General features: G+C 40.5%; 3 protein-coding genes and 1 non-coding gene across 4 annotated transcripts; 1 reads left to right on the top strand and 3 right to left on the bottom strand.

Moving 5' to 3' along the window:
- Positions 1–17: 17 nt before the first annotated feature.
- Positions 18–7,591, bottom strand: csad (cysteine sulfinic acid decarboxylase). Its single transcript, XM_058644244.1, has 14 exons — positions 7,479–7,591; positions 3,313–3,455; positions 3,098–3,224; positions 2,914–3,004; positions 2,573–2,795; positions 2,353–2,432; positions 1,888–1,942; positions 1,699–1,815; positions 1,492–1,556; positions 1,314–1,395; positions 1,015–1,214; positions 780–831; positions 603–692; positions 18–494 (listed from the first exon to the last, which is right to left on the bottom strand). The coding sequence occupies exons 1-14, from the start codon at positions 7,495–7,497 to the stop codon at positions 321–323; spliced, it is 1,518 nt and encodes a 505-aa protein (XP_058500227.1). The 5' UTR covers positions 7,498–7,591; the 3' UTR covers positions 18–320.
- Positions 4,248–6,145, bottom strand: LOC131469260 (tripartite motif-containing protein 16-like). The gene has a single exon (XM_058644245.1). It carries the CDS (start codon positions 5,903–5,905, stop codon positions 4,766–4,768), a length of 1,140 nt encoding a protein of 379 aa, XP_058500228.1. The 5' UTR covers positions 5,906–6,145; the 3' UTR covers positions 4,248–4,765.
- Positions 7,592–9,191: 1,600 nt separating the features above from the next.
- zgc:174906 (uncharacterized protein LOC571548 homolog) lies at positions 9,192–11,922 on the bottom strand. The gene is made up of 4 exons (XM_058643325.1): positions 11,794–11,922; positions 10,494–10,834; positions 10,326–10,397; positions 9,192–10,240 (listed from the first exon to the last, which is right to left on the bottom strand). Exons 2-4 carry the CDS (start codon positions 10,807–10,809, stop codon positions 9,960–9,962), a joined length of 669 nt encoding a protein of 222 aa, XP_058499308.1. The 5' UTR covers positions 10,810–10,834; positions 11,794–11,922; the 3' UTR covers positions 9,192–9,959.
- A 195-nt stretch (positions 11,923–12,117) lies between these two features.
- On the top strand, positions 12,118–12,189 carry trnap-cgg (transfer RNA proline (anticodon CGG)). The gene has a single exon. It is a non-coding gene; the product is annotated as a tRNA-Pro (tRNA).
- The last annotated feature ends 9,647 nt before the right edge of the window (positions 12,190–21,836 follow it).

The following is a 21,836-nucleotide window of genomic DNA, read 5'->3' as shown; positions in this document are numbered from 1 at the left end:
GTAGAAAAGGACTCGCTGCTTTTTTTTTTTAGAAGGTGTTTATTATTATTCAGTGAAGATGAGTGATGATGAGATGATAAGCCAGCATATGAAAGAGGTAATAGTAATTGTCAGCTCATTCCAGGAGAGAATGATATGAAACTAGATATTGAGTTAAAAAGCGGATCCGGCACCATCTACATATAATGTTATGAATTAATTCATTAATCATATATAACGAACTAACTAACATTCTGGTCTATGATTTTCAAAACTCATAACCGACTTTAGTTTCTTTTATGACAGCTTCCTGAAATGATCTAATCAGGCTGTGATTTCAGTCACAAATCATTCCCAAGTCTTTCAATTTCATTGAGAAAGAAGTCCATGTCTTTCTGGGAAACGAGGGGCGAGAACACAATCACACGGAAAAAGTTGACTCTGTTTCCCAGAGGTTGGTACCCAACCATCATTGTGCCTTGTTTCACCATGCGTTCCTTGATAACAGGAGCCACCTTTGAGAGAAAAAACACACACAACCAACTTGTCATATAAGATAAATTGAAAAACACACCTCATGAGGAGGTTGAATTTGTGCATGTCATGTGTGAATAGAAACTTACTTTAGCCAGCCTGTCCTGATAATCTGCATCCCCTTCCTTCCCTCTCAGACTGGGTGGTATATACCAGAAGCAAACGTTCACAAACTCTGGCTTTTAATGGAGGCACATACAGAAATCTCATCACTGTTTCACATATAATGACTTGTGTTTCTCAATATGCCTGTGGCATTTACTTACCTCATCCAAAAGATGGAAGCCCTCTCTTTTCTTCATCTGCTCTACCAGATACCTGCAGCGGAATATAACACTCTTTCAGTCTGGAAGTCTTTGTAAAATAAATACATAAATAAAAAGATGATATTTGAGTTATTTGGCTATTTGGCAAGACTAATACAAACACTTTACACCTAACCATCCAAGCCAAATTCTGCTGAAACAAAACAATGGGATTACAGCTGCAAGCTTTCTTTACCCAACATGCAGAAAAGCCTTGTCTATACGCTGTGCCAAGCCATCAGTGCCGACAGCTTTCCACATCAACCACAGCTTAAGGCAGTCCACCTTACGGCCGCACTGAACAGACTTGTCCCCAATGTCCAGACTGACATCGTAGAATTTGTCTTGCTGGAAGAGGTATGTGGCGTTGGTTGTGTGGCATTGCCTCAGCAGGTTCTACAACAACAAGGCAGATAAATGTCTGTCAAATGTTCCTTTTTGTTTCAAGCAAAAAACTATTAAAAGATTATTATGCGTATCAGGGAGAGGACAGACCGTTGTGTCCTTTAGCAGCAAGACAGAGCACTGCAGGCCAGCCACCAGCATCTTGTGTGGATTCCAGCCTACTGAATTTGCTCTGATCTCACATAGACACACACACACACCCTCTGTCAGACAACATCCATAGTTAATTAGCTTTACTGTGTAAAATGCATCTTTTGCATATTAATACCTGTCAACACCTTTCATTAAATGTCTGTGTTGCTTGGAAAAGAGCACGCTCCCTCCCCAGGCGGCCTAAAACACATGACAAAACAAACAAGCCTCAGCATGTTCTGAAATTCTAATGAATACAAGACGAGCTTACACAAAATCAAGGCTTGTCGATAGACATGGATTCTCACACACACACACACACACACACACACGGGAGACTCACATCTACGTGCATCCAGATCTGATGTTTCTCACAGATATCAGCAATTTGGTCCAGTGGATCAAAGGCACCTTGAACTGTGGTCCCTGATGTGCAGCTAACAAGCAAGGGCACTGTACCCTGGGCGACACAACATGAGTGAATGAAGAGAAAGCATCACTGATTGGATGATTTGTAAAGAAACAAACGTACCTGTGATTTTGCCAGCGTTATCTTTTCATCCAGGTCACCTGGAATCATACGCCCTCTGCAGAAAGAAGGTACAAAGAATATCAGCAATGCATCATTGTGATAAGATTAAAAGCAAATTTTTATTTTCATAATCAGTTAATTAAAGGATGCAACATGATTATTTTTTATTTTGTTCTTAAATTTGGGTTCAAATGTTAGACAGTGGAATCTGATTGGAAAGGTCATCTTTAAAGTGGTTATTGTATTAAACCAACATTCAAAATCTTAAAGATATTAAATGTCACAATGCTATAAAGCTGAGATAAAAATGTCAAGCCTAAAATTTTTAAATTTCAAATCAGATGATTTTGGGAAACTTAACCCCCATTTAAATTAGTTATTAATCAGTTACAACAATCAATCACATGTATTGTTAAATTAATTAACACATCAGTTGTTCAGCTCTTAAAATGAGCAATACTTTACCTATCATCCACTTTCACCATAATAACATTGTCAGTCCCAATTCCCAGATAGGCAGCTCCTTTCTTTACCGAGTAATGGCTCTGGGAAAAATAAGAGGAATTCTCTTTAGTTTTTCCAGCATACTGATGGTAAAACAAACATGAACAGCCTCTACAATGCTCAGCTTTCTATCTGTAATCTTGTTCCCTCGGATGTGCAGTGTTGAACAGAATATTCTGACCTCTGGAGATGTAAAGATGGTCATTCGAGGGAGACCGAACAGCCCCTGGCTTTTGACCTCTGGAAAAAGTTGATAGCGTGCAAGGTTGATGGCACACATGTTAGAGGCTGACCCCCCAGGCCAGAAAAGACCGTCACCTTCTGTCCAGCCCACCAGGTGACGCAGCCCCCTCAGAACCTCATTCTCCATCAGCACAAACACAGGAGCCACCTCATAGGTGTGACTGCAATGGAAATATAGGATCATTTTTAAGCTTTATTTTTTAATCTTTTATTTTTGTATCACAGGTGTGATTATGTGCTTCTACACTTAAATTACGCACAGTATTTTGTGTTTCTTACAGGTTAGTGTTGAGAGCCTCACTGAGAAATCGTCCAGACAAGGAGTGATAGTCCACCCCAGCATACTGCTGGTTTAAAAAACGTGGGTGACCTGAAAGAAGCATAGAAAGACAAAAAAAAGGCCCATATCAAATATAGAAAGGTCAAACTATTCAAATGTTTTAACTGTCACCAGCAGTCTCACTTGTCTTGACGCTGTACTTGGCAACATCTTTCACCCTCTGTAGGAGCCTTTGTTGGGGTTCGCCCGTTGACCTCAGCTCCAGGTCCAGCAGCAGAGCCAGCTCCTCTGGTTCCTTCCACTCACAAACCTGCAGCAAGAAACATGGCTGATGAGATGTGTTCAAGGCAGTCAGTGTAATCTGTCAGTGCTGTGTGGAGTTTGGCTTCACGGCGGACCTTCTCATTGACATCCGTGCCTTTGCGGAGCACGTCCTCCACTATGATTTTAAAGGTTTCATTCAGGAAGAGTTGGCCTTCAGCGTGGTCAATGAGAGGCTCACTCAGGTCACGGGAATCAGCTGGTACCTTAGCCTGCGTGTCTGCAAAAGTCAAGTGATACAGTATCCACATTGGATTAAAATATGATGTTAACCTGACTACATTATCATTGAGAATGTTTATATAGGCACAATTCCGGATTCCATTATTATTATTTTCTGGATGAGACTTTATCATGATGTTTAAAACCGTAGATAAATTAATATTTATTACATGTGACAGATCATACAGTCAGATTATGACTCACATCTGCATTATGGCCAATTAATTGAATGTGGCAGCTTGTGAACGATGGTAAATCTGTGGGTTCAGTGGTTAATCAGGTTTTGTCTACCTTGCATATCATCATTATTATTATTAGGGCCCGAGCACTCACACAGTGGTGCGAGGACCTATTGTAATTGCAGAAAGTGACCCGTAACATTGCCATACATTGACTAATCTGATCAAAACTTCACATGTGAGACCAGGAACCCTCCCTGAACACGTCTATAAACCATCACCTGCACACAGAAGTTGTCCAAACAAAAACTGAATTGATCAATCTACACTAAACTTCACATGTGAGATAAGTGACCCATCCAGAACACAGGGCTTACCCGGCCTGCTGGCGGGGGCGGTGGTGGTCCGCACAACGCTGCTTGCAGCTTTAATTATTATTATTATTGTTGTCTTCCTGTATATACTGTATGTATTATATATATTGAAAACTTAGTTTCTTACCTTCTTTCTATTATCTTCTATTTTCTAACTTGCTGTGATTTTTGTCTGCTGTGAAACTGTGGGACGAATAAAGCAACATCTTATCTTATATTTATTAATAATCAGGGACAGAAACAAACTTTGTTATTTATTTGTTTTATTTATTTAGGAAGAAAAAAAAGAATCACTTTGTTTCAGCTTAATCTTAAACATGGAAACAAAGAAAAATAACAATAATCTGGTTGATTAAAACATACTCCACAGATATAAGGAATAAAACAATGACAACATGATGATATGATACAATCATCAACAATGGATGGATACTCAGAGACACAAACAAAGTCTGATGTTGGTTTGTTTTCTATTTGAATGACTTTGTTTCACCTCAATGTGAGAGAAAAGAAAAGAACAAATGGCTTCCTCATTGATGATCATCATGATCATGACAATTTGACCAAACATCAAAGAATCTGACATCGATACAGAAAAACAAGGACAAATGTTAAATGTGATTATAGATTTGTGTCTTTACAAAGTGACAAGGAAAACCACCCTGTTTGACTGACAGGTGATCAGTGCAACGCGAGCAGACAAGTCAAAGATTTAAATACAGAGTTGAACTCACTGCTCCTGAAAGAACTCAGGTCTATTTGAGTTTACAGAACTCAGCTGTGGCTCCAGGAAAAAGACAAAGAAATCCAGCATAGAAAGTCTGAGTGAATGTGGTCTGGACTCTGTGGAGGAGAGTCATGGTGTCAGAGACTCTGTAGAAAGACAGAAGACCTGCTCTGTGGTCCAAGTAAACTCCTACTCTGGAGGACAAATCATCTGAGACTTTAATCCAGTTCCTGTTGTGAAGAAAAAAAAACCCTTTATGTTCACAAACTAAAACCCAAGATTTTTCATTAAATCCAAATCCACATTCATTTGAACTCCCTGATCTGCTGATGTTCTTGTACGTCACTGCTACAAAAACTCCTCCTCTCCACTCCACCTCCCAGTAACAACGTCCAGTCAGACTCTCCTTACTCAGGACCTGCCACTCCCTAGTAAATCTGTCTGTGTGATTGGAATAAGACTGATCTTCCGCCTTGAATCTTACTTTTCTGTTTCCCTCAGTTAATATCAGATATTTGTGAGCTGTGTTTGGATCCAGTGTGATTTCCTGTGAATATCTGAAGAATTCAGCTCTGGTCTCTGGTTCTGGTACTGGCAGGAAAAAAAACACGTCAGCCACAGCCAGTGAGATGTTTGTCAGATCCAACTCTCTCTGCTTCTGCTTCCTCTCTGCTGCAGCTGAGACTGTGTCGTGATCATCGTGACGAGGGCAGATGTTCTCCTGGAGGTTCTTGGAGGGCTCCACCAGCTTGTGTTTCTTTAATGGTGATTGATAATGAGGCTGGAGGTGTTCCTCACAGTAAGCGGCCAAACAAACCAAACAGGACTTGAGAGCTTTCAGTTTCCTGCCAGTGCAGACATCACAGGCCACATCTTCAGCTCCAGCATAGCAGTGATCAGCAGGAGCAGCTTGGAGTCCAGTCTTCTTCAGCTCCTCCACTAAAGCTGCTAATATGGTGCTTTTCTTCAGTTTAGGCCTCGGTGTGAAGGCCTCTCCACACTGAGGGCAGCTGTAGATCCTCTTCTCATCCTCTGAGCCCCAGTGGTCTTTAATACAGTTCATACAGAAGCTGTGTCCACAGGAAAGAGCCACGGGATCCTTCAGAAGATCCAAACAGATGGAACAAGAGAAGGTTTCTCTCTGTAGCTGAACTCCTGCCTGTGCCATTTCACCTCTCAGTCACGACGACCGTCTTCAAGTGGAAGTGGTTTGAGTTGTGTTGTAAATGTCCTTAATGTGGAACTAATAAAGGATCACCTTATCATATCTTTCTCAGACCACTCCCACTCCCGACATGGAGTCAACTCTTCCTGAAACTGCTGTTGTCAGCTCTACGTCGTGGATTAAAGACAAACCGTCCCACAGTAACACAGTGGTAGAGAGAACTAGAAGTAGACCATGCCTACTTCTTGCTGCCAATTTGGGTGGATGGAACCTTTAAAACTTGAAGTATTTAGACAAAGTGGTATATTTGTGGAAATCTTCCGCGATTTTTGTCGCCATGGTTTCTCGAAACGCTTAGACAAACCAAACCTTTGGTGGAAGTGGAATATCAGGAAGAATAAAAGCCGAAACAATAACAATGGATGCTTGCTGTCACCAGGGACTTAATCAGGCACTCTAATTATACAAGATCTGACCAGCGGAATGTCTCTCTGCCGACCAGCCTTAATTTACCTTATGGAATTTCAGATTTACTACAAAGGAGTAAAATTTCAGAACAAATTCTATCTCGTAAAAACGTATAATGCGAATTATAGTCTGGGTGTGTGTTTTATTGTGTCGTGTACAGCATGTGGTGCAATATAATAATGGTTATTGGTTATTGTTTTATGTCTGGCTGTTTTCTTGATGTGATCAATGTCCAGCACTTTGGTCAAACCTCGGTTGTGTCATCGTGCTTCATGAGGACATTTTAAATTGACGGACACATATTCTGAAATGTTGCTACGTGGCTGTGAATCTTGAGCACAATCTTTTGCTCTTCTGTATATCAGTTGTGTAACAACGCTTTTTGTATGAACAAAATATAAACATTCCAAAAATAACATTATATAATATAATTCCGTTCCAAGTAATGTAATTTGCAAAATAACCAATTAAAAGGGCTCAGTAGCACCCCCTCAGGTCAAACGCCTATGGAGAAACAACAACAACAAAGTAAAACACACAACCTTGAATTAAAACGACCTTGAACCCTTTAAACACAACCCGACCTATATACACATGCATACACTTGGGTAGTTTCTTGTTAAATGTAACACAAAAGAGAATCATATTATAATGTAACATATTACATAATATTAAGTAACTTGTCCAACACTATCTGAATGCAGCTAGTGAGGTAAATAGTATTTTTTTTACTTTTAAGTTCTGTTTCTTGTGTAGCTTATAGAGATTAATTGTGTCGCCACAGTACCAAACAACTTTCTTTTTTTTTAACATTTTTGTGGGGTCTAATATGTCCACACAATGCTTCTTTTCCCTTCTGCCGCCAAGCCAACTTTAGAACTGATACTAGCTCTGCTCGCCTGAGTCATGTGACAAAACAGATGGAAACAGGAGCGGGAGGGGGAGCAGAGAGAGTGCAAGCAGAACTGAGAGGGGGTCTGTTCTCGCATAAACCGCCCAAGAAGATTTCATTAAGAAAAGAATATTTAACAAAAGCATCAACCTCATCAAGCTAGTATCGATCCAATACTGGGGGTTGACCCGCCCCCCTAGAGGACACTGTACTTACGTGGAAATAGGTCTGCCATATCCACACTTCCAGTCCAGAGTAGCAAAGCTGGATACTGGAACTGGATAGGAGGTGAAAATGCAGAGAGCAATGCAGAATAACAGGCACAGAAGGAGGGAGTTAACCTTTGTCCCCGATAAAAATTAAAGTTATCTAACACCAGGTTCAGGTTAAAGAGCAGAAGGAAACACACAAACATATATATGATTTACTTTACTTTACAGTTTCTATGACCAACTACAAATACAGTCAGCAAGGAAAACTTGAAAATTCAATAGTTGCTACATTTTCACCCAGTTCTGACTAAGTAGTGGAAAATCCAGGTATTTAGCCTGTCTAGACAGGTATCCAGCCTACAGACCCTAATACCAGGATTTTCCCACCTACCACTAATATACTGTAATAACTTATTTTAGTCAGAACTAAAGAAGGCTTTTTGGATGAGAGATGAAATGACATGCTTTTATCATCATATGTTGCTTGTGCTGATGTGAAGTGCCTTATAAATAAATTGTATTATTATTATTACATCAACTTTACTCAAGCAACTACTGAAGGTATCTTTGACCTGGATGACTGAGAATCTCATTACAAAAACTTACAAAAATTACAACATCACCATTAGCTGCAGACCTGCAGACCACATTTACATAGTCAGTAGGTCTTATTGTTTGCTTATTAAGGATGAGGATGGTAGTCAAAATAGCAGCACATTGCACATTACATGGGGACATAACACAGTGTTATTCCCTCCATATTATGGAGAAAGACTTACTTGTTACTACTAGAAATATAATGTATTGAATGATTCACAATTTCTAATTGTGTTTTAATAGAAGAGCTTAAAGAAAGGGGGGAGAGAAGGCTTTGACATCAGAGTGGAGGCAAACGGGGCAGACACTCTTGTGTCATCCTTTGCTGGCCCAGAATCTGTGAAAAAGATTCAGCTCTGGAACAAAGCCACCAAATCCTACATGAAGGTTTAGAGGCCTTACATTGTGGGTACCTTCATTTGCAGCCAAATACAAGTTCCAGATGAAATCGCGCCACTGGTACATTTACATCTTCTGGCACACCATCCTGCATCCTTGCCGTGATCAACGCCTGGCTCCTCTACAAACAAGACTGCAAAGCGTGCAATATTCCCAAGAAAGAGATTCTGAACAGGAGATTTCAGGCACAACTAGCATCTTCTCTCCTCCTGGTAAGAATCCATTTATGTTATTTACTGTATTCAATATTTAACTAATTGCAGTTTTTACTGTATGTCTGACATTGCAATTCATCTTTCTCTCATCTTATTCATACAAAATCAATCAAAAAACAGTAACACACCAAGGAGAGCGCGACCATCTTCACGCAGTGGGAGCCCAGTATCATCAGTGACATTCGGGCCAATCACACCACAGAGACCCGTGACTGCTCTGAAGAGGTCATGTGCATCAGAGCATCAGTGGATGTGCTCAAGGACATGGTCGCACATTTCCCAGTGAAGACGCTGCGACACGGCAAGAACAACTCAAAGTTGTTGTCGTCTTCTTCTCCCACTTATCCGGGTCCCTCCAGCATGTCCTGGGCCTTCCCCCCAAATTTTCGTTCAGTTTTTTTATTAGCCTATTAAATTATGATTCATAGAAATATGACTGTTGTGTTAGAATTATTCATATTTACTTTGTGATTTGTAAGCAATCCACACTGCAAATTATCCCTTAGTTGTCGTGTTTATTTGTTCTGACAGTGTGTGCGTGTGTGTGTGTGTGTGCAAATACAGAAATTCTGCTCTCATCTAGGCCCAACGTTGCAATATTACAACATCTCTGTAAAAACTTACTAAAACTTAAAAGAACCCTCCCATTTCTGCACCAGGGTTACTTCAATGGTTTTTAACAGTGCAGAACAATGAAATTGATGGACAAAATTATGGAAGAATGTACATTTTATAATATACACACACTAAACACTTCAACTGTCGGTTGTCTCCAATCACTTGGCATCACCTCAAAAATGTATGGTCAAGATGACCAGCTGAGCACCATTCTAAGCATCAGAATGGGGAAGAAATGTGATTTAAATGAAATTCAAAGCAGATCTCAGCAAGTGCAACTCCTTCAAATGGTGTCCTTGTGTCCAGTTTAAAAACTTATTTTTAAGCATATCTGCTGAACCTTCAGTTCATAAAAAGTTGAGTGCAACTATAAAAAAAATAAAATAAATGCATACAGTATATTTACCTTACAGTGACAAGACCACTGCTTTTACCTGTATGTAAAAACTACTACTGCAGACACAATTCACAGAAAATGTAGCAATATCAGGAAATTGTTATGATTATGATTAAATCAAATATTAACAGTGATTGATCCCATGCAATAATCTCTTAATGTTGTTCATGATATGAATCAACGGTCTATGTGCTGAGAAATATACAGTCTCTCCTGTAAAAACGTGAGTGCCAATCTCAGCAGGTACCAGACAGCAAAATCAGTCCGTCTCCAACAGGAAATCAATTCCTTCAGGTGGCAGTGCCCAGCTGTCCTGACTGAGACAAAAGTGCAGGTGAGCTGTGGTGGCTTTTTCCTTCTGGCTGATTCGCCAGTAGCGCAGCATGGCGAATACTCTCTCCACATGAATAGGATGATCCTCCTCAATCTGCTCCAGCTTTACAGAGGGAACATCCAGAGCCAGTCTGCCGATCTCTCGCCAAGATCTGCCAATGGCTCGAGCCGCAGTCATCAACTGCTTCTCTGTCACTATGTGGGAGCCTGTGCAATGAGACGGAGGCAGATAAAGCAGGTCATGATCTTGCAGTGTTTTAAGGGGAACACTTTTATTTGCGGTGTCACTCACTATTGTTGCAGATCTTTTTGGCCGGAATGGGTTCTTGTAATTCTGTTGTTGGCTTTTTCTTCCTTGTTGTTTCTTTTTGTATAAACAGCACAGAAAGTTGAACATTAAACAGACATAAAAGTACATTATGTTAACATTGCTGAAACTATTAAACAGACTTTGTCCTACCTGAGGACAGCAATGTGACTTGCAGATCCTTAACAAAATTAAGCAGTGGAAAGGTTTCCTGTAAGGCCTGGTCCTTCAGTAGTTCTAATAGTCCCTGTGCTGCTTCAGGCCCTCTCTGGATGACGTGGTCCAGAAGTTCTGTCATCTTCACACTGGGAATATGACAAGCTTTCACCAGCTGATAGCCATGAAGGGACAGCAGACAGCGAGAGTCTGCATGTTGCAGCACAAAGTCGGCATCGCTACTCAGGATTTCTATCAGCTTGGCCTTGTGCTTTCTGAGTAACTGGATTTCCGCAGCAGGTTCCTCGGCCATGACTGGGTACGTCTTAAATCAACTCCTGAGAAAAAAGAAAAAAACAACACTGATGATGAATGCATCCTAGTTTTTTTTTTAATGCAGCTGTAAAATCTAATAAATCATTTTACTTATTTGAGGCAACACTTCCAAGGCCAAAGAGTAAGTGCCTCCAGGATGCTGTTTTCTTACTATTGTAGCTATGAATAATGTGCAGCTACTGCAGTCCAGATATAATATTTGACCTCAGTGGCCTCTCTGTCAAAACATTTAAATAAATATCTAAATGCCAGGCAGTTACAGTAAATTTGACAGCAGTTTTTGGGAGATTGTGAACAAGAAGCTGTGTATAAATACAATTACTGATTGCTTGTGAAACCACAAACCTCTGTCATGTTGTATACAAGATAAAACAGATAATTGTGTTTAAATTCAATTTTACGTCCATGTAAGCTTAAGGAGTTCAGTCCTCCCAGTGGGTCAAAGGCTGAAGTGTCCTGGGAGAGGCTTCAGGTATATTTCGTTTTCCATTAACAGTTTAACTGCACCACTAAAAACAAACATTAACTACATGAGACATTATCCATCTTGTATCTCTGGCTGCGTAGAAAGGAGATTTTGATTGTTGTGGTTTACAAAGCTGTAACTAATGACTTTTCCCCACTCTCGATACACATAACAGCAACTTTAATAACAGAATAATTATTAAGTGTATATGACATTATCTGTCACCGTTCCGCTTGGTTTTGTTGCCTTCTATCATTAATAATCAAATAATTTTGGTTATATCATTTAAAAATGTGTCAGTTAATTAATTCAGCTCCAGATAATTATTTGGAGGTATATGTTGATGTCAAGTTAGTTCATGATAACTGAGATAACATTGTTTTAAACAGACAAGTAAACGCCATTTCCTGGTTTCCTGACTGTGGATGTTTGCATCTGTTTTCTTTTTAGCTTCATGAATGCAACGAACACGGAGTGTCTTCGTGAGACTCTTACCAGTTACAATAACAGCAAATTACGACAAAAACAACACAGCTTATTCTGACGAAGGGGGAAAAAACATCGCTTTTTCTCGTGGTCTACATCTTCTCATTCCTCCGCTCCCGCTGTTTGTTTCTCCTTCTTTATCGCATTCAAATGTCTGTTGCTGCAGCAGCATTGTGTCTGTGTGCTTCCACCCAGTGGCTGGGTGATGACACTGCAGTCATTTGAGCCTGCTGTGAGGTTTGAGTGACATCTAGCGATGCACTCTACACTCCGCACTCTGAACTCTGGATCCAGCGATCCGAGTTTATACTTCAATGAAAGATAATGAAATGTGGCTCGTTGGTCTAGGGGTATGATTCCCGCTTCGGGTGCGAGAGGTCCCGGGTTCAAATCCCGGACGAGCCCACTCTTTGACTGGAATTGGTTTTGTGCCTGCAAGGTCGCTGGTTCAATCCCGTGAATGTGTGATTCATTCTGTGATACATGCAGAGTTCAGATTTGTCTGTGAAAGTTGCTCATTGCAGTTAAGTAAATGGCGTAATGGAAGCTTGTTTTTAGACAAGTATTTTAGTGAGGACACCTCATGGACCCTTACCTAAATCTAAGTCTAAGATATAAATACAGGTACACACACAAAGGCTTCTGTAATGAGCAATGATGAGTCCTTAACATATGATGGTGGTGACCACTGTCACTCTCTGATGTTAGGTCACCTGCATCTGATGTTCTGTGGAGAACTTTCAATTTTGTCCTTTTGATGGATTTAAAAAAAAAAAACCCAGCATCCTCTTGGTTTTAGATCACAATAATCAATAAGGGGGTCAACACCGAGATATCATAGCCCACAATCCCCATTATTTTATGTGTAGTTTACATGAATCACTGACAAGGTGGAGTTGCATGATGGCTGGGGTGCATACCGTGTACATGACCAATTATAACCACTAGGTGGAAGTATTGTACTACCCGTCAGTGCTCTGACGCATCTTATTCTTAACCTACTTTTTAAAGTAGAATTTTTTTTTTCCTTTTATAGCAGTGACCTTGGTGACCTTCACATGATCTCTTCTATAGCCATTGAGACGTGTTTCTATGTCTGAAGACATGCAGTTCCACTTCACTAAGGTACTGCAGCTGGTGATGACTGACACTTCATGACCACCAGTGTCATGGTCAAAGAGATAAGATATCCCCACACAGACAAAATAAATGATGGCTGTCTAATATCTGCAGAAGATTGCCATTGATGGTTAAGGCTTCCATGATGTATTTGTTTCATGTGACAGCGAATTCTTCATTTTTGCACCATTTCTGCTCGAGTAAGTGCAGCTAATGAAGCTCTAGCACAAGTTCACTCAGAGTGACTATACTCTTTTACGTCACCTTCAGAATTTCATACATAATCCTTTTGGGTTCATGAAGTGTGTTTATTCATTTCCTCTGCTGGCAATTTTGAAAGGTTTTATTTGAGACAGCTTTTTCTTTCATTCATAATAAAAAATGTTTTTTACAAATGTCATAATTTGCAATGTGGGACACAAGGCTATGCAATGACAGAACGTTGGTTATGTGGTTCATTGGGTTGAGTTGGTTCATCTAAGTAAATCAAACCTTTAGTCTTTTATTGTGTTTATTGGTTTTTATTTTTGTTCATGTTTTTCCTCTGAGCTCCTGAGACTCCTGGCTCACAAGCAATGTGATGTGTCTCATGAGGGTTATTTTTTTATTGTTATTATATGTGTCTTTAGTCTGTTGGCTATATATTTTATTTTTTACACAACTGCACACTAACTATATCCAACCTCAGCAGCATGATGCACATTTTGCACTTCAGTCTCATTTCTTGTAGGCTGTTGATCATCTGTCCTAACAAACTTCTTTTTTGTAGTGTCATCTTTGTATGACACTACTGATTATGAACTTTTTGAATTTGGCACGTGGCAAATACTCCATATTACATGAAAAATCCCAAACTATTATAATCTTGTTCTCTGGACATCAGTGCCATGATAATCTGTTGATCAGCTGGTGTTATCTGCCTCACTATAGCACTGCATGCACCTCAGTCACTCGCCAGGCATCTTGTTGCTTTGTTTGGAGTTTTGACAACTTGTGTCACAGTTTCTGGAACTGGGTTGAAACGTCACTTGAGATTTATACCTGCAGTACACCTCTGAAATGTGGCCGGTTTATTTTATTTAATTTTATCTTTATCGTGATTGATAGCGTCATTCATTTTAGAAGCGCAGTAAAGCTTAATGAGGACACATTGAGAAATAATTCCATTATTTTTACTGTTAAATATATTTGACTTCAGCCTTGACTGCATGTGATCTTTGCTCCTGTAGATATATTTGCACCTGTTTATTTTGAGGCACAATAAACTGTGTAATTCATGCAATTTACACATATATAATTATAATTTGGTTGTATAAATCAGGTAACAACAGTTTGTACTGTACAAGAAACATGATTATAGTTTATATCTCAACTTTAAGATGCTGAGTTGTCCCATAGTTTATGCACATTCAGTATCATTAACCTAACTATCATGTCTAATATATTCAATCCATTACATTTAATGAAAAAACTGCATGCATTTCCTTAAATCTTGTATATAACTTATTGCTTATGTACTTACTGGCACTGCCTACTGTTAGTTATTTGAGCCCTTTAACAAAGTAATACTCTTTACTGTTAGAGTTAAAACTGAATGCCTGGTTTGTTTCATCTGAACAAGAAGTTCAGACATAATAGTTAATACTGCACGCAGGATGTGTTGCTGTAAAGTCTGATGGTTTTTGACGGTGTATTGACAGGAACATGCAAGGTGACGTGGATGATGTAGATGTACCGTTGTGTCATTTCAGAGAAATGCCCTCCAACTGTTGCTGGACAACAATTATCAACAACCTCTGCTCACATGTCTGCTTAGCCTGTACACTCAGCTTCAGCTCTGGGAAATGACAGATCAATATCTTATTCCTGGACAGACATTTTGCGTTCTGTGGAAGGGAAAAGCCTCTTGAGTCCATTTCATCCACACCCAGTATACCCTGAGTCACTGTGTGCATTAGCTGTCTGAATAAATCCCGTTTTTCACTTTCCCCGAAAGAGTACCATCGTTCATTCCTATTGCTTTGTAGGCACAATTCATCCACCTTTATGTACTTCTAATGACTTTATTATGCCATAAATTTGCATTATATGACATTTGATCTTGGGGATATACAATGTGAATAGTGTTTTACAAACCCGAGGAGCACTGACCTCCCAAGCCAAGGAAAAGAATAGAATAGAATATCTTTATTGTGACTGCAACATGTGCAACGCAACTGAGTGCATTCCTAATTATACACACGCTGAAAGTCTGTGGGTTTTCAAGTGCAAATGTAATGTGACTGTAAAGTGAGCACTTTAGTCATTTTGCATTATATCACACAAGTGGACCATATTTGGCGTGCAGAAAGGGAACTTACTCGATGGGGGCGTGATCCCACTCACAGTGCTAAGCTTTTCAGGCCACATCACACTCTCTGTCAAGTGATATATTCCATTTGTTCTGTGGTAGTGGCGGTGCGCGAGGATCAGACCGCTTCCCTCTTCTGATGGGCAATAACGCAGGTTTATATGTGGCAGTGGCTCCAGTCTACAGACAACTGCACCTGGAACATTGCAATATGTAGTGTGTACTTGTCTCCCGGTGCATGTGTGTGTGTGTGTGTGTGTGTGTGAGAGAGACGCACAAAGGAGCAGTGTATTCTCTTCACGTCTGAACAGAGGAGTTAGATTTGACATGTAAAATAAAAGGAGAATTAAAAGGAAAATGACTCTGTGACAGTTTTAAGCTCTCTGAACCACAGGGAACTGAAGACTCAAGCAGTGCTTTGTTTGCATTTTAACAATGCACTTGCAGGATGGGAGTAGAATTGTGGAGCCCACTGTATATAAAGCTCCAAAATAAACTTAGACAGACAAATTCTTGATGAAGCAGCAACAGTCACCTGCAGATATCCAATTTAAACCTGAGTTGAGAAAAACAAACAAACAAACTCCATTCTAAGAACTAGTGTGCTTTGTTTGTTTTGTTGGCATCCATAAAGTTGTGTTCCCACCTTCTTCTGGATTTAATCATCCATTATTTCTTCTCTCGTCGCCGGCCTCTCTCTCTGAGTTTATGTGAGAAAATGATTTTGAACTAATAGACTCTGGTGCAGGAGCAGCATTGATTTTTCCCTGTTGAAGGCACAGTTTGTTTGTCTGACGCATATGACTGTAGCTCAGCTGGAGCCGAGCTGCATACCGGGGGACTGCGGGACCTGACCCCCTGCCCCCCCCCCCCTCCCTGGACGGAGCAGTAATGAGGGGACGGCCATGCATCTGAGTGGCTCTGACATGTCTGTTTGTCTAACATGCATTATATATGAAAGACCAGAGTGAGGGAGGGAAGAGCATCGGAGCAGGGCAGCAGAAGTGAGAGGGGCAACAAAGGGAGGACAAAGGAAAGGACCACTGTTCCCCTGTTCTCCGCTAAGTGAACACATGCAGTAGGTGGGAAGCTACGGTTTCAACAGCGACGCTGGATCTCAAGAGTGTGAAGTAGAAAAAAGAGATTTAGCTCAGTGCACACAAGTAAAACCATCTGAAATGTTAACAATAGTATACATGGTGGTGTTCTTCATGGAAAGAGGAAGTTTGAGGAGGAAGTGTACAGGCTGAGCCTGTAAAGTAACTGACAAGTCTATTAACGCTGATAGATGTGTTAATAATTTATGTGTGTACCTGTATTGGTCTGTGTGCGCCTCAGCACCCCTGCATAGAGTGGCTAATGAAAATGAAAATGTTCCCTTCCTTTAAGTCTAAGGAATGGAAAAAGACAGTGAGTTTGACTGACAGACCAGACACGGAAGTGAAGAGAAGGGTGGAGGAGACACAAAGACTGCGAATGAAGGAGTGTCTTTGTTTTAAAGAGGACAAAGTTAAGGTGAAGAACCAGAAAGGGGTCATGGCAACAAAAAAAACCCCAGATGCTCTCTTATTGTGTGAGATCATCATGCCACTGGACCCCGAGAGGCACATGGTGTCAAGTGATGTCAGCATTTCATACCCACTGTAATTAAATGAAATCATCACTCGGTGCTGCGGTGAGACGCTGTTTACAAGATGCATCGAGACAAATTCCCGGACCAGGGGAAATCTCCATCATTATGACAGCTACAAAGGAACTAAGTGAATCAAGGAGGGAGGAAGCAGCAAACTGATGCGGTACATGGTGACCTCTAGAGGGAGCTCTTACCATTCTGGAGTGCAAGCCTGCATATTTTATTATATATTCAGCCCTAAAGCTCAAACCTCCCTCATCCCAACTGTGTTTTTTTTTTATACAAGACGTGATCTCTTGGGCAAAAGATGTGAGATATGTTTCCTGAGCTCCCAAAAGGAACCCATCAGCCTCCTCCTCTCTCTCCCTCTCTCTTTCTCTGGGGTTTGTTCGGCACTGTTTTAAAGTCAGTGTCATCTGCTTAAGAACCAGAGTGACTGTGGACTTTATTTCACCAACTGTGATATTGCCTGAACATCAAGTAACATCTGCCAATGTATTTAGGGTCCTTGTGGGTTTATAGGAATATAATGGCAGCACTGTATGGGTTTCAACCTACAGGGTATAAAGTGGATACACTCATTTCGGTTCCAGATAATACAACCAAATGATCCCATTAGTGGTGGTAAAGCAGCAAATCCTCGCTTGGTTAAAGAAGTTGCTGGATATGTGCTGTGTGTTGTGTCCTCCCCCCTGGATTTTTGTCTCTCACGCCTTTTTTCTAACATCATTATGCTTCACGTATGCTAATTAAAGCAGGAGGGGACTTTGACTGATCTGTCTGTGAGGGTGTAGACGTGTGAAAGTGTTCCTGCAAACATCCAAAGATTTGAAATGGTGTCTGTGTGATTTTAAGTGTCGGTGGCAGCCGTCACTCTCTCACGCTGTGTCTCCACTAGTGATGTGAATGTGTGTGTTTGCGTCTGGTTGTATGTGTATGTATAATAATTGGTGGCAGTGTGGACGTGGCAGTGATTCAGCGTTGCATCACACCTTGCATCCCCAGCGGGAGGGAGGAAGTCTCCTTACTGCTTCAAGTGGGAAAAAAAAGAATGCTTCACTTGAGAGCTTTTGGAAAAGGGGTGAAGTGGGTAAAATGATTGTGGTGTGATTTTTTTTTTGCTTGTAAATGATGTAGGCGGGTTTGATTTACCTTTATCTCCATATACTACAAAACATTCTGACTGTTGTATGTTTTAGACCTGTTTGCCAATTGTGGTATTTTGACAAAATTACATGTGGAATTTTTCTCTGTTAGATGCTCAATCCATGGTTCTCAAACTGCGGTACATGTACCACAAGTGGTACACGAACTGCCTCTGGTTGGTGGTACTTGGAAGGAAAACCAGAAATCCTGTTCCACTGTGTATACCAGGGTATGCAATTGGAGTGGAGCTGAGGAATTTTGACCAGAATGGGTAGACAATTAAACAAATAACGAAATAAATAAACAAATAACATAATAATAATAATTAGAGTCACCTTATCTCAAACTCCAACTTGATCTATTTCACTATACCAGTGTCTGAAGTATACGTCAGAAAAAGGATGATGATGAGGGAGCAAATTATCTTATATAATAATAATAATAATAATAATAAATCTGCCTCCTATGAAAAGTCTAGTTGATTTAGTTCGACCTGTTTACATCACTGTATTTTAACGTTGGTGAAAATGGTGAGAGCTCAATATTTCCTCGGGTGGTACTCAACCAATGACATTACCCGCACCAATTAAATAGTGAGCAAAGTGAAGGATTAATATTTGAATAATGAAATTTAATGAGGGGAGAAATAGCTCAGCTCAGTTATTTGCTCTGTGGATTTGTCTGTTCTCCCCCATGTTGCAGATACATGCAGGTCAGGTACACTGGACTGCAGGGTATCTGTTCAGGTTTGTCCCCCCTGCTGCCCATCATATGAACTCTGGTTTTTGAAAACAAAGCCTTGTGTTAGTTCATATGAGACACTATAGTTATACAGCCCAGCTGTAATCAGCTGATAGTCGGCTATTAATCACACTCCAACTGCAGTCATTCTCTCACCAAAGCGGTCCATTTAAAATTAGACTCCTCCCTCACCCATTTCCTGCTATACTAATGCTGCCTCACTCCACTGCCGTCCTAGATCAGAGTCTAACAGGCTCAAAAGTTTTAAATGTTATTCAGTGTCTTGCTTGGGCTTGCTCGTGTAATGAGGTTCCCTGCATTGCCCTTCCTGTTTAGTTTAGCATGCTGCTTGGTGAATCCAAGAGAATGCTAGAGTGGAGCCATCAGGGCAAAAAGTCAAACTCTAATTCCATTTGTTGCAAAAGTAGTTTAATTATGACACAACAACAGTCAGGTGTCTTTACATTCAAAGCACTCACACACACGTATATTTATAGCACATTTTCCTGTGGCAATTGTTCCGTGTAAAACAGGTTTTTCACAGAATAAGGACGGTAAAGACTGAATAAAGACCCCTGTCACTAACACAATGTTCTAATGGCGCAGCATTAAGCACAAACTAGTGTAATGTACATGTGGGCACATGATTTATGGACTTGAACGTTTTTGACTATATTCTTTAAGTGGTCAATTTGATGTTAATGTAAATGTCTGTGTAAATTTGACATCAGTTCCTCTGTGCAAACGCTATGTGTGTGTGTGTGTGTGTGTGTATGCGTGCCTGTGCGTGCACGCATGATGTGCACATTAAATGCATTCACAACCACCCATATCTCTTTCTTATTGAAAAACTGTAACCTTTCCATTCCCACAGATCTCCATTCTATTACCAGACAATCACTTACTGTCTGGCTGCGGCCTGCAACCCACAGATTGCTCCATTCCTCCCTTGGCCACAGGAATAGAGTATTCAACGAGTGGCCTACCTCAGGTCATTAAGATGCCCCCACTCAGCAGAACTGGCACATCTGCACTTGCTGATCATCCTGGCCCTGTGGTTGGTGGAGGGGTGATAACTGCAAGCTAATTAAAAAGCCATTCATTGGAGTGAAAGGCCAATTAAAGGCCTAATATTTGATAAGGCTCTCAATTCACTCAGCAGTAAGCCCACCTGGGAAGTATTTATTAAATGTTAATGGAGACGGTAATTAATATCCAGCGCAGATTAACCTGCAACTGAATATCCATAACAGAGAGGGGGGAGATGCTGAGAGCGAGAACAAGTACAAATGAGACACCGATAATATGTAACTCAGCATTTTGCTGTGTGGTAGGCTGCCACAATCGGTCACGGTACAGTTTTTCTTAGTGCCGACGTTTCTCTGTATATGATAGTAGTGAACCATGCAAGCAGAATGCATGTATTTTATTAGTTGTAATAAAAGGCAAGGAAGAGTCATGTAAAGGTTTTGCACATTTATTTCCACTTGCCGTTCATCCAGGTTACATTTTTAGATTTTCCCACTCTGGGAGGCGTTTTCGAAAAATAGTGTTTCAGCGTCAGGGTTAGGGAACGCCTCACGCCCCTAGAAGTTTTAATAACATCAAAGGTCCACAAAACCACGTTCCTTTCCTTGCAAGAATATTTACTCAAAGGCTTCAGGCCATAGGTGAACTACTTCAACTGTTCACAAATTACACTGTAACAAGTAATCCCGCATTAATCATTTAAAATAACCCTAACCTCCCACATTAGTAATTAGCTTTTGCATGTCTTGTGTAGCTGTTAGTAATAAGTACAATGCATAATATATAGAGCAAAAATGCAAAGCAAGACTTGACTCCAACATCTCCTCATGTGAAAACTGAACGTTCTGAATGTTAATGGGCCTCTGCTCTCCTCCTTCCACTTGGTTGTCAGTGGTATTGATCAGAAAATGTCCTTTGACCAGGTTGTTCTCATGGAGACATTTTGATTTTGAGGAACCATGAGCTCCACACATTTTCACTTCAATTTCACTCCACTGTCTGAGGACAGAGTGTCATATGCTGGGCAGACTGTAAAAAGCCTTGAGGCTAGAAACTGGCTTGTACAATTACGACTTGACTCCAATCTGTGCTCTTTATTCTTCGTCATTCATTGCCACAATTATGCCATCATAATCATTTCTCTCTCTCTGTATCTATTGTATCGTGGATCTTTGTGTCCCGTCTTTCAGCTCGGTGTGTCTTTTTGCGTTCAAAAGTCTGCACAGAAACTGGGACAAAAAGAACTTTTTGAAATTATACACCTGCAGCACTGAATGAGCTGCAGAAGGACTTTACACTAAGTGAGTTCATCTCACTAAATGCTTTTAAATTCAAAATGAGAGAACTGGTGGTGGATTCACTAAGATGTTACCGTTTTTAGATGAGCTAGATATGAAATTGAAATCCGCAATCAATCGATAAATAAATGAATAAATAAAAATCACCTGAGGGAATTTAAGACTTTTTTTTTTAAATCATACACGCAAAATCGATCATATTATATTATGACCTCTGTGAGTCAAACCTCTCTACTGCTGCCACAATGTTCCAGTGTCACTGAGGAAATGATGATGATTGCGTGATTACTAGAAACATGTAAACTGTTAATAAGGCATTTATCGATTTAACTACCTTAAGTAGAACATTTCTATTAGTTGTTTGAGACACTCAAGACAGTGGTACTCTCTGTTCTCTTCTGGTCCCGACTGTGTCAGTATGTCCTGTTAGAGTGACTGTCCTTGTTTGTGTCCCCCAGAAGCTGCTGCCCTCTATTTATAAGTTGTTCTTTCAATGTGTCCTCCTGGTCCTCCTGTGTGGCACAAAAGCTTGGGCGAGACAGTCACAATGTTCTCTCAACAACAGAGACCAGGCCAAGCTTGAGCCGCAGACGACGTACCTCTAAAAATGATTTCCCCCCAGAACAAGCCACACGCTCCATTTTTCTTTTTTACAAATAACTTTGTTTGTCACTGCTGCTGTGTGCCAAGTTAGTGCCTGGCCATGATGGTGGTTTTCTTTTATTTTGCCCTCATT

Source organism: Solea solea, chromosome 11, assembly GCF_958295425.1.
Source record: "Solea solea chromosome 11, fSolSol10.1, whole genome shotgun sequence".
Taxonomy (NCBI): Eukaryota; Metazoa; Chordata; class Actinopteri; order Pleuronectiformes; family Soleidae; genus Solea; species Solea solea.
The sequence above is the reverse complement of the archived record's forward strand: the minus strand, read 5'-3'. Positions and strand labels throughout refer to the sequence as shown.

Bases quoted from the DNA above. Each gene is read 5' to 3' on its own strand.
- LOC131469260 (XM_058644245.1), bottom strand. From the start codon at position 5,905: ATGGCACAGGCAGGAGTTCAGCTACAGAGAGAAACCTTCTCTTGTTCC.
- csad (XM_058644244.1), bottom strand. The intron at 3,005-3,097 runs GTGAGACTGCTG...TGCTTCTTTCAG, and splicing joins CAAGTACAGCGTCAAGACAA to GTCACCCACGTTTTTTAAAC. The intron at 1,816-1,887 runs GTACGTTTGTTT...TGTGTCGCCCAG, and splicing joins TAACGCTGGCAAAATCACAG to GGTACAGTGCCCTTGCTTGT.
- zgc:174906 (XM_058643325.1), bottom strand. From the start codon at position 10,809: ATGGCCGAGGAACCTGCTGCGGAAATCCAGTTACTCAGAAAGCACAAG. The intron at 10,398-10,493 runs GTAGGACAAAGT...TTATACAAAAAG, and splicing joins AGTCACATTGCTGTCCTCAG to AAACAACAAGGAAGAAAAAG. The intron at 10,241-10,325 runs GTGAGTGACACC...CTCATTGCACAG, and splicing joins CAAAAAGATCTGCAACAATA to GCTCCCACATAGTGACAGAG.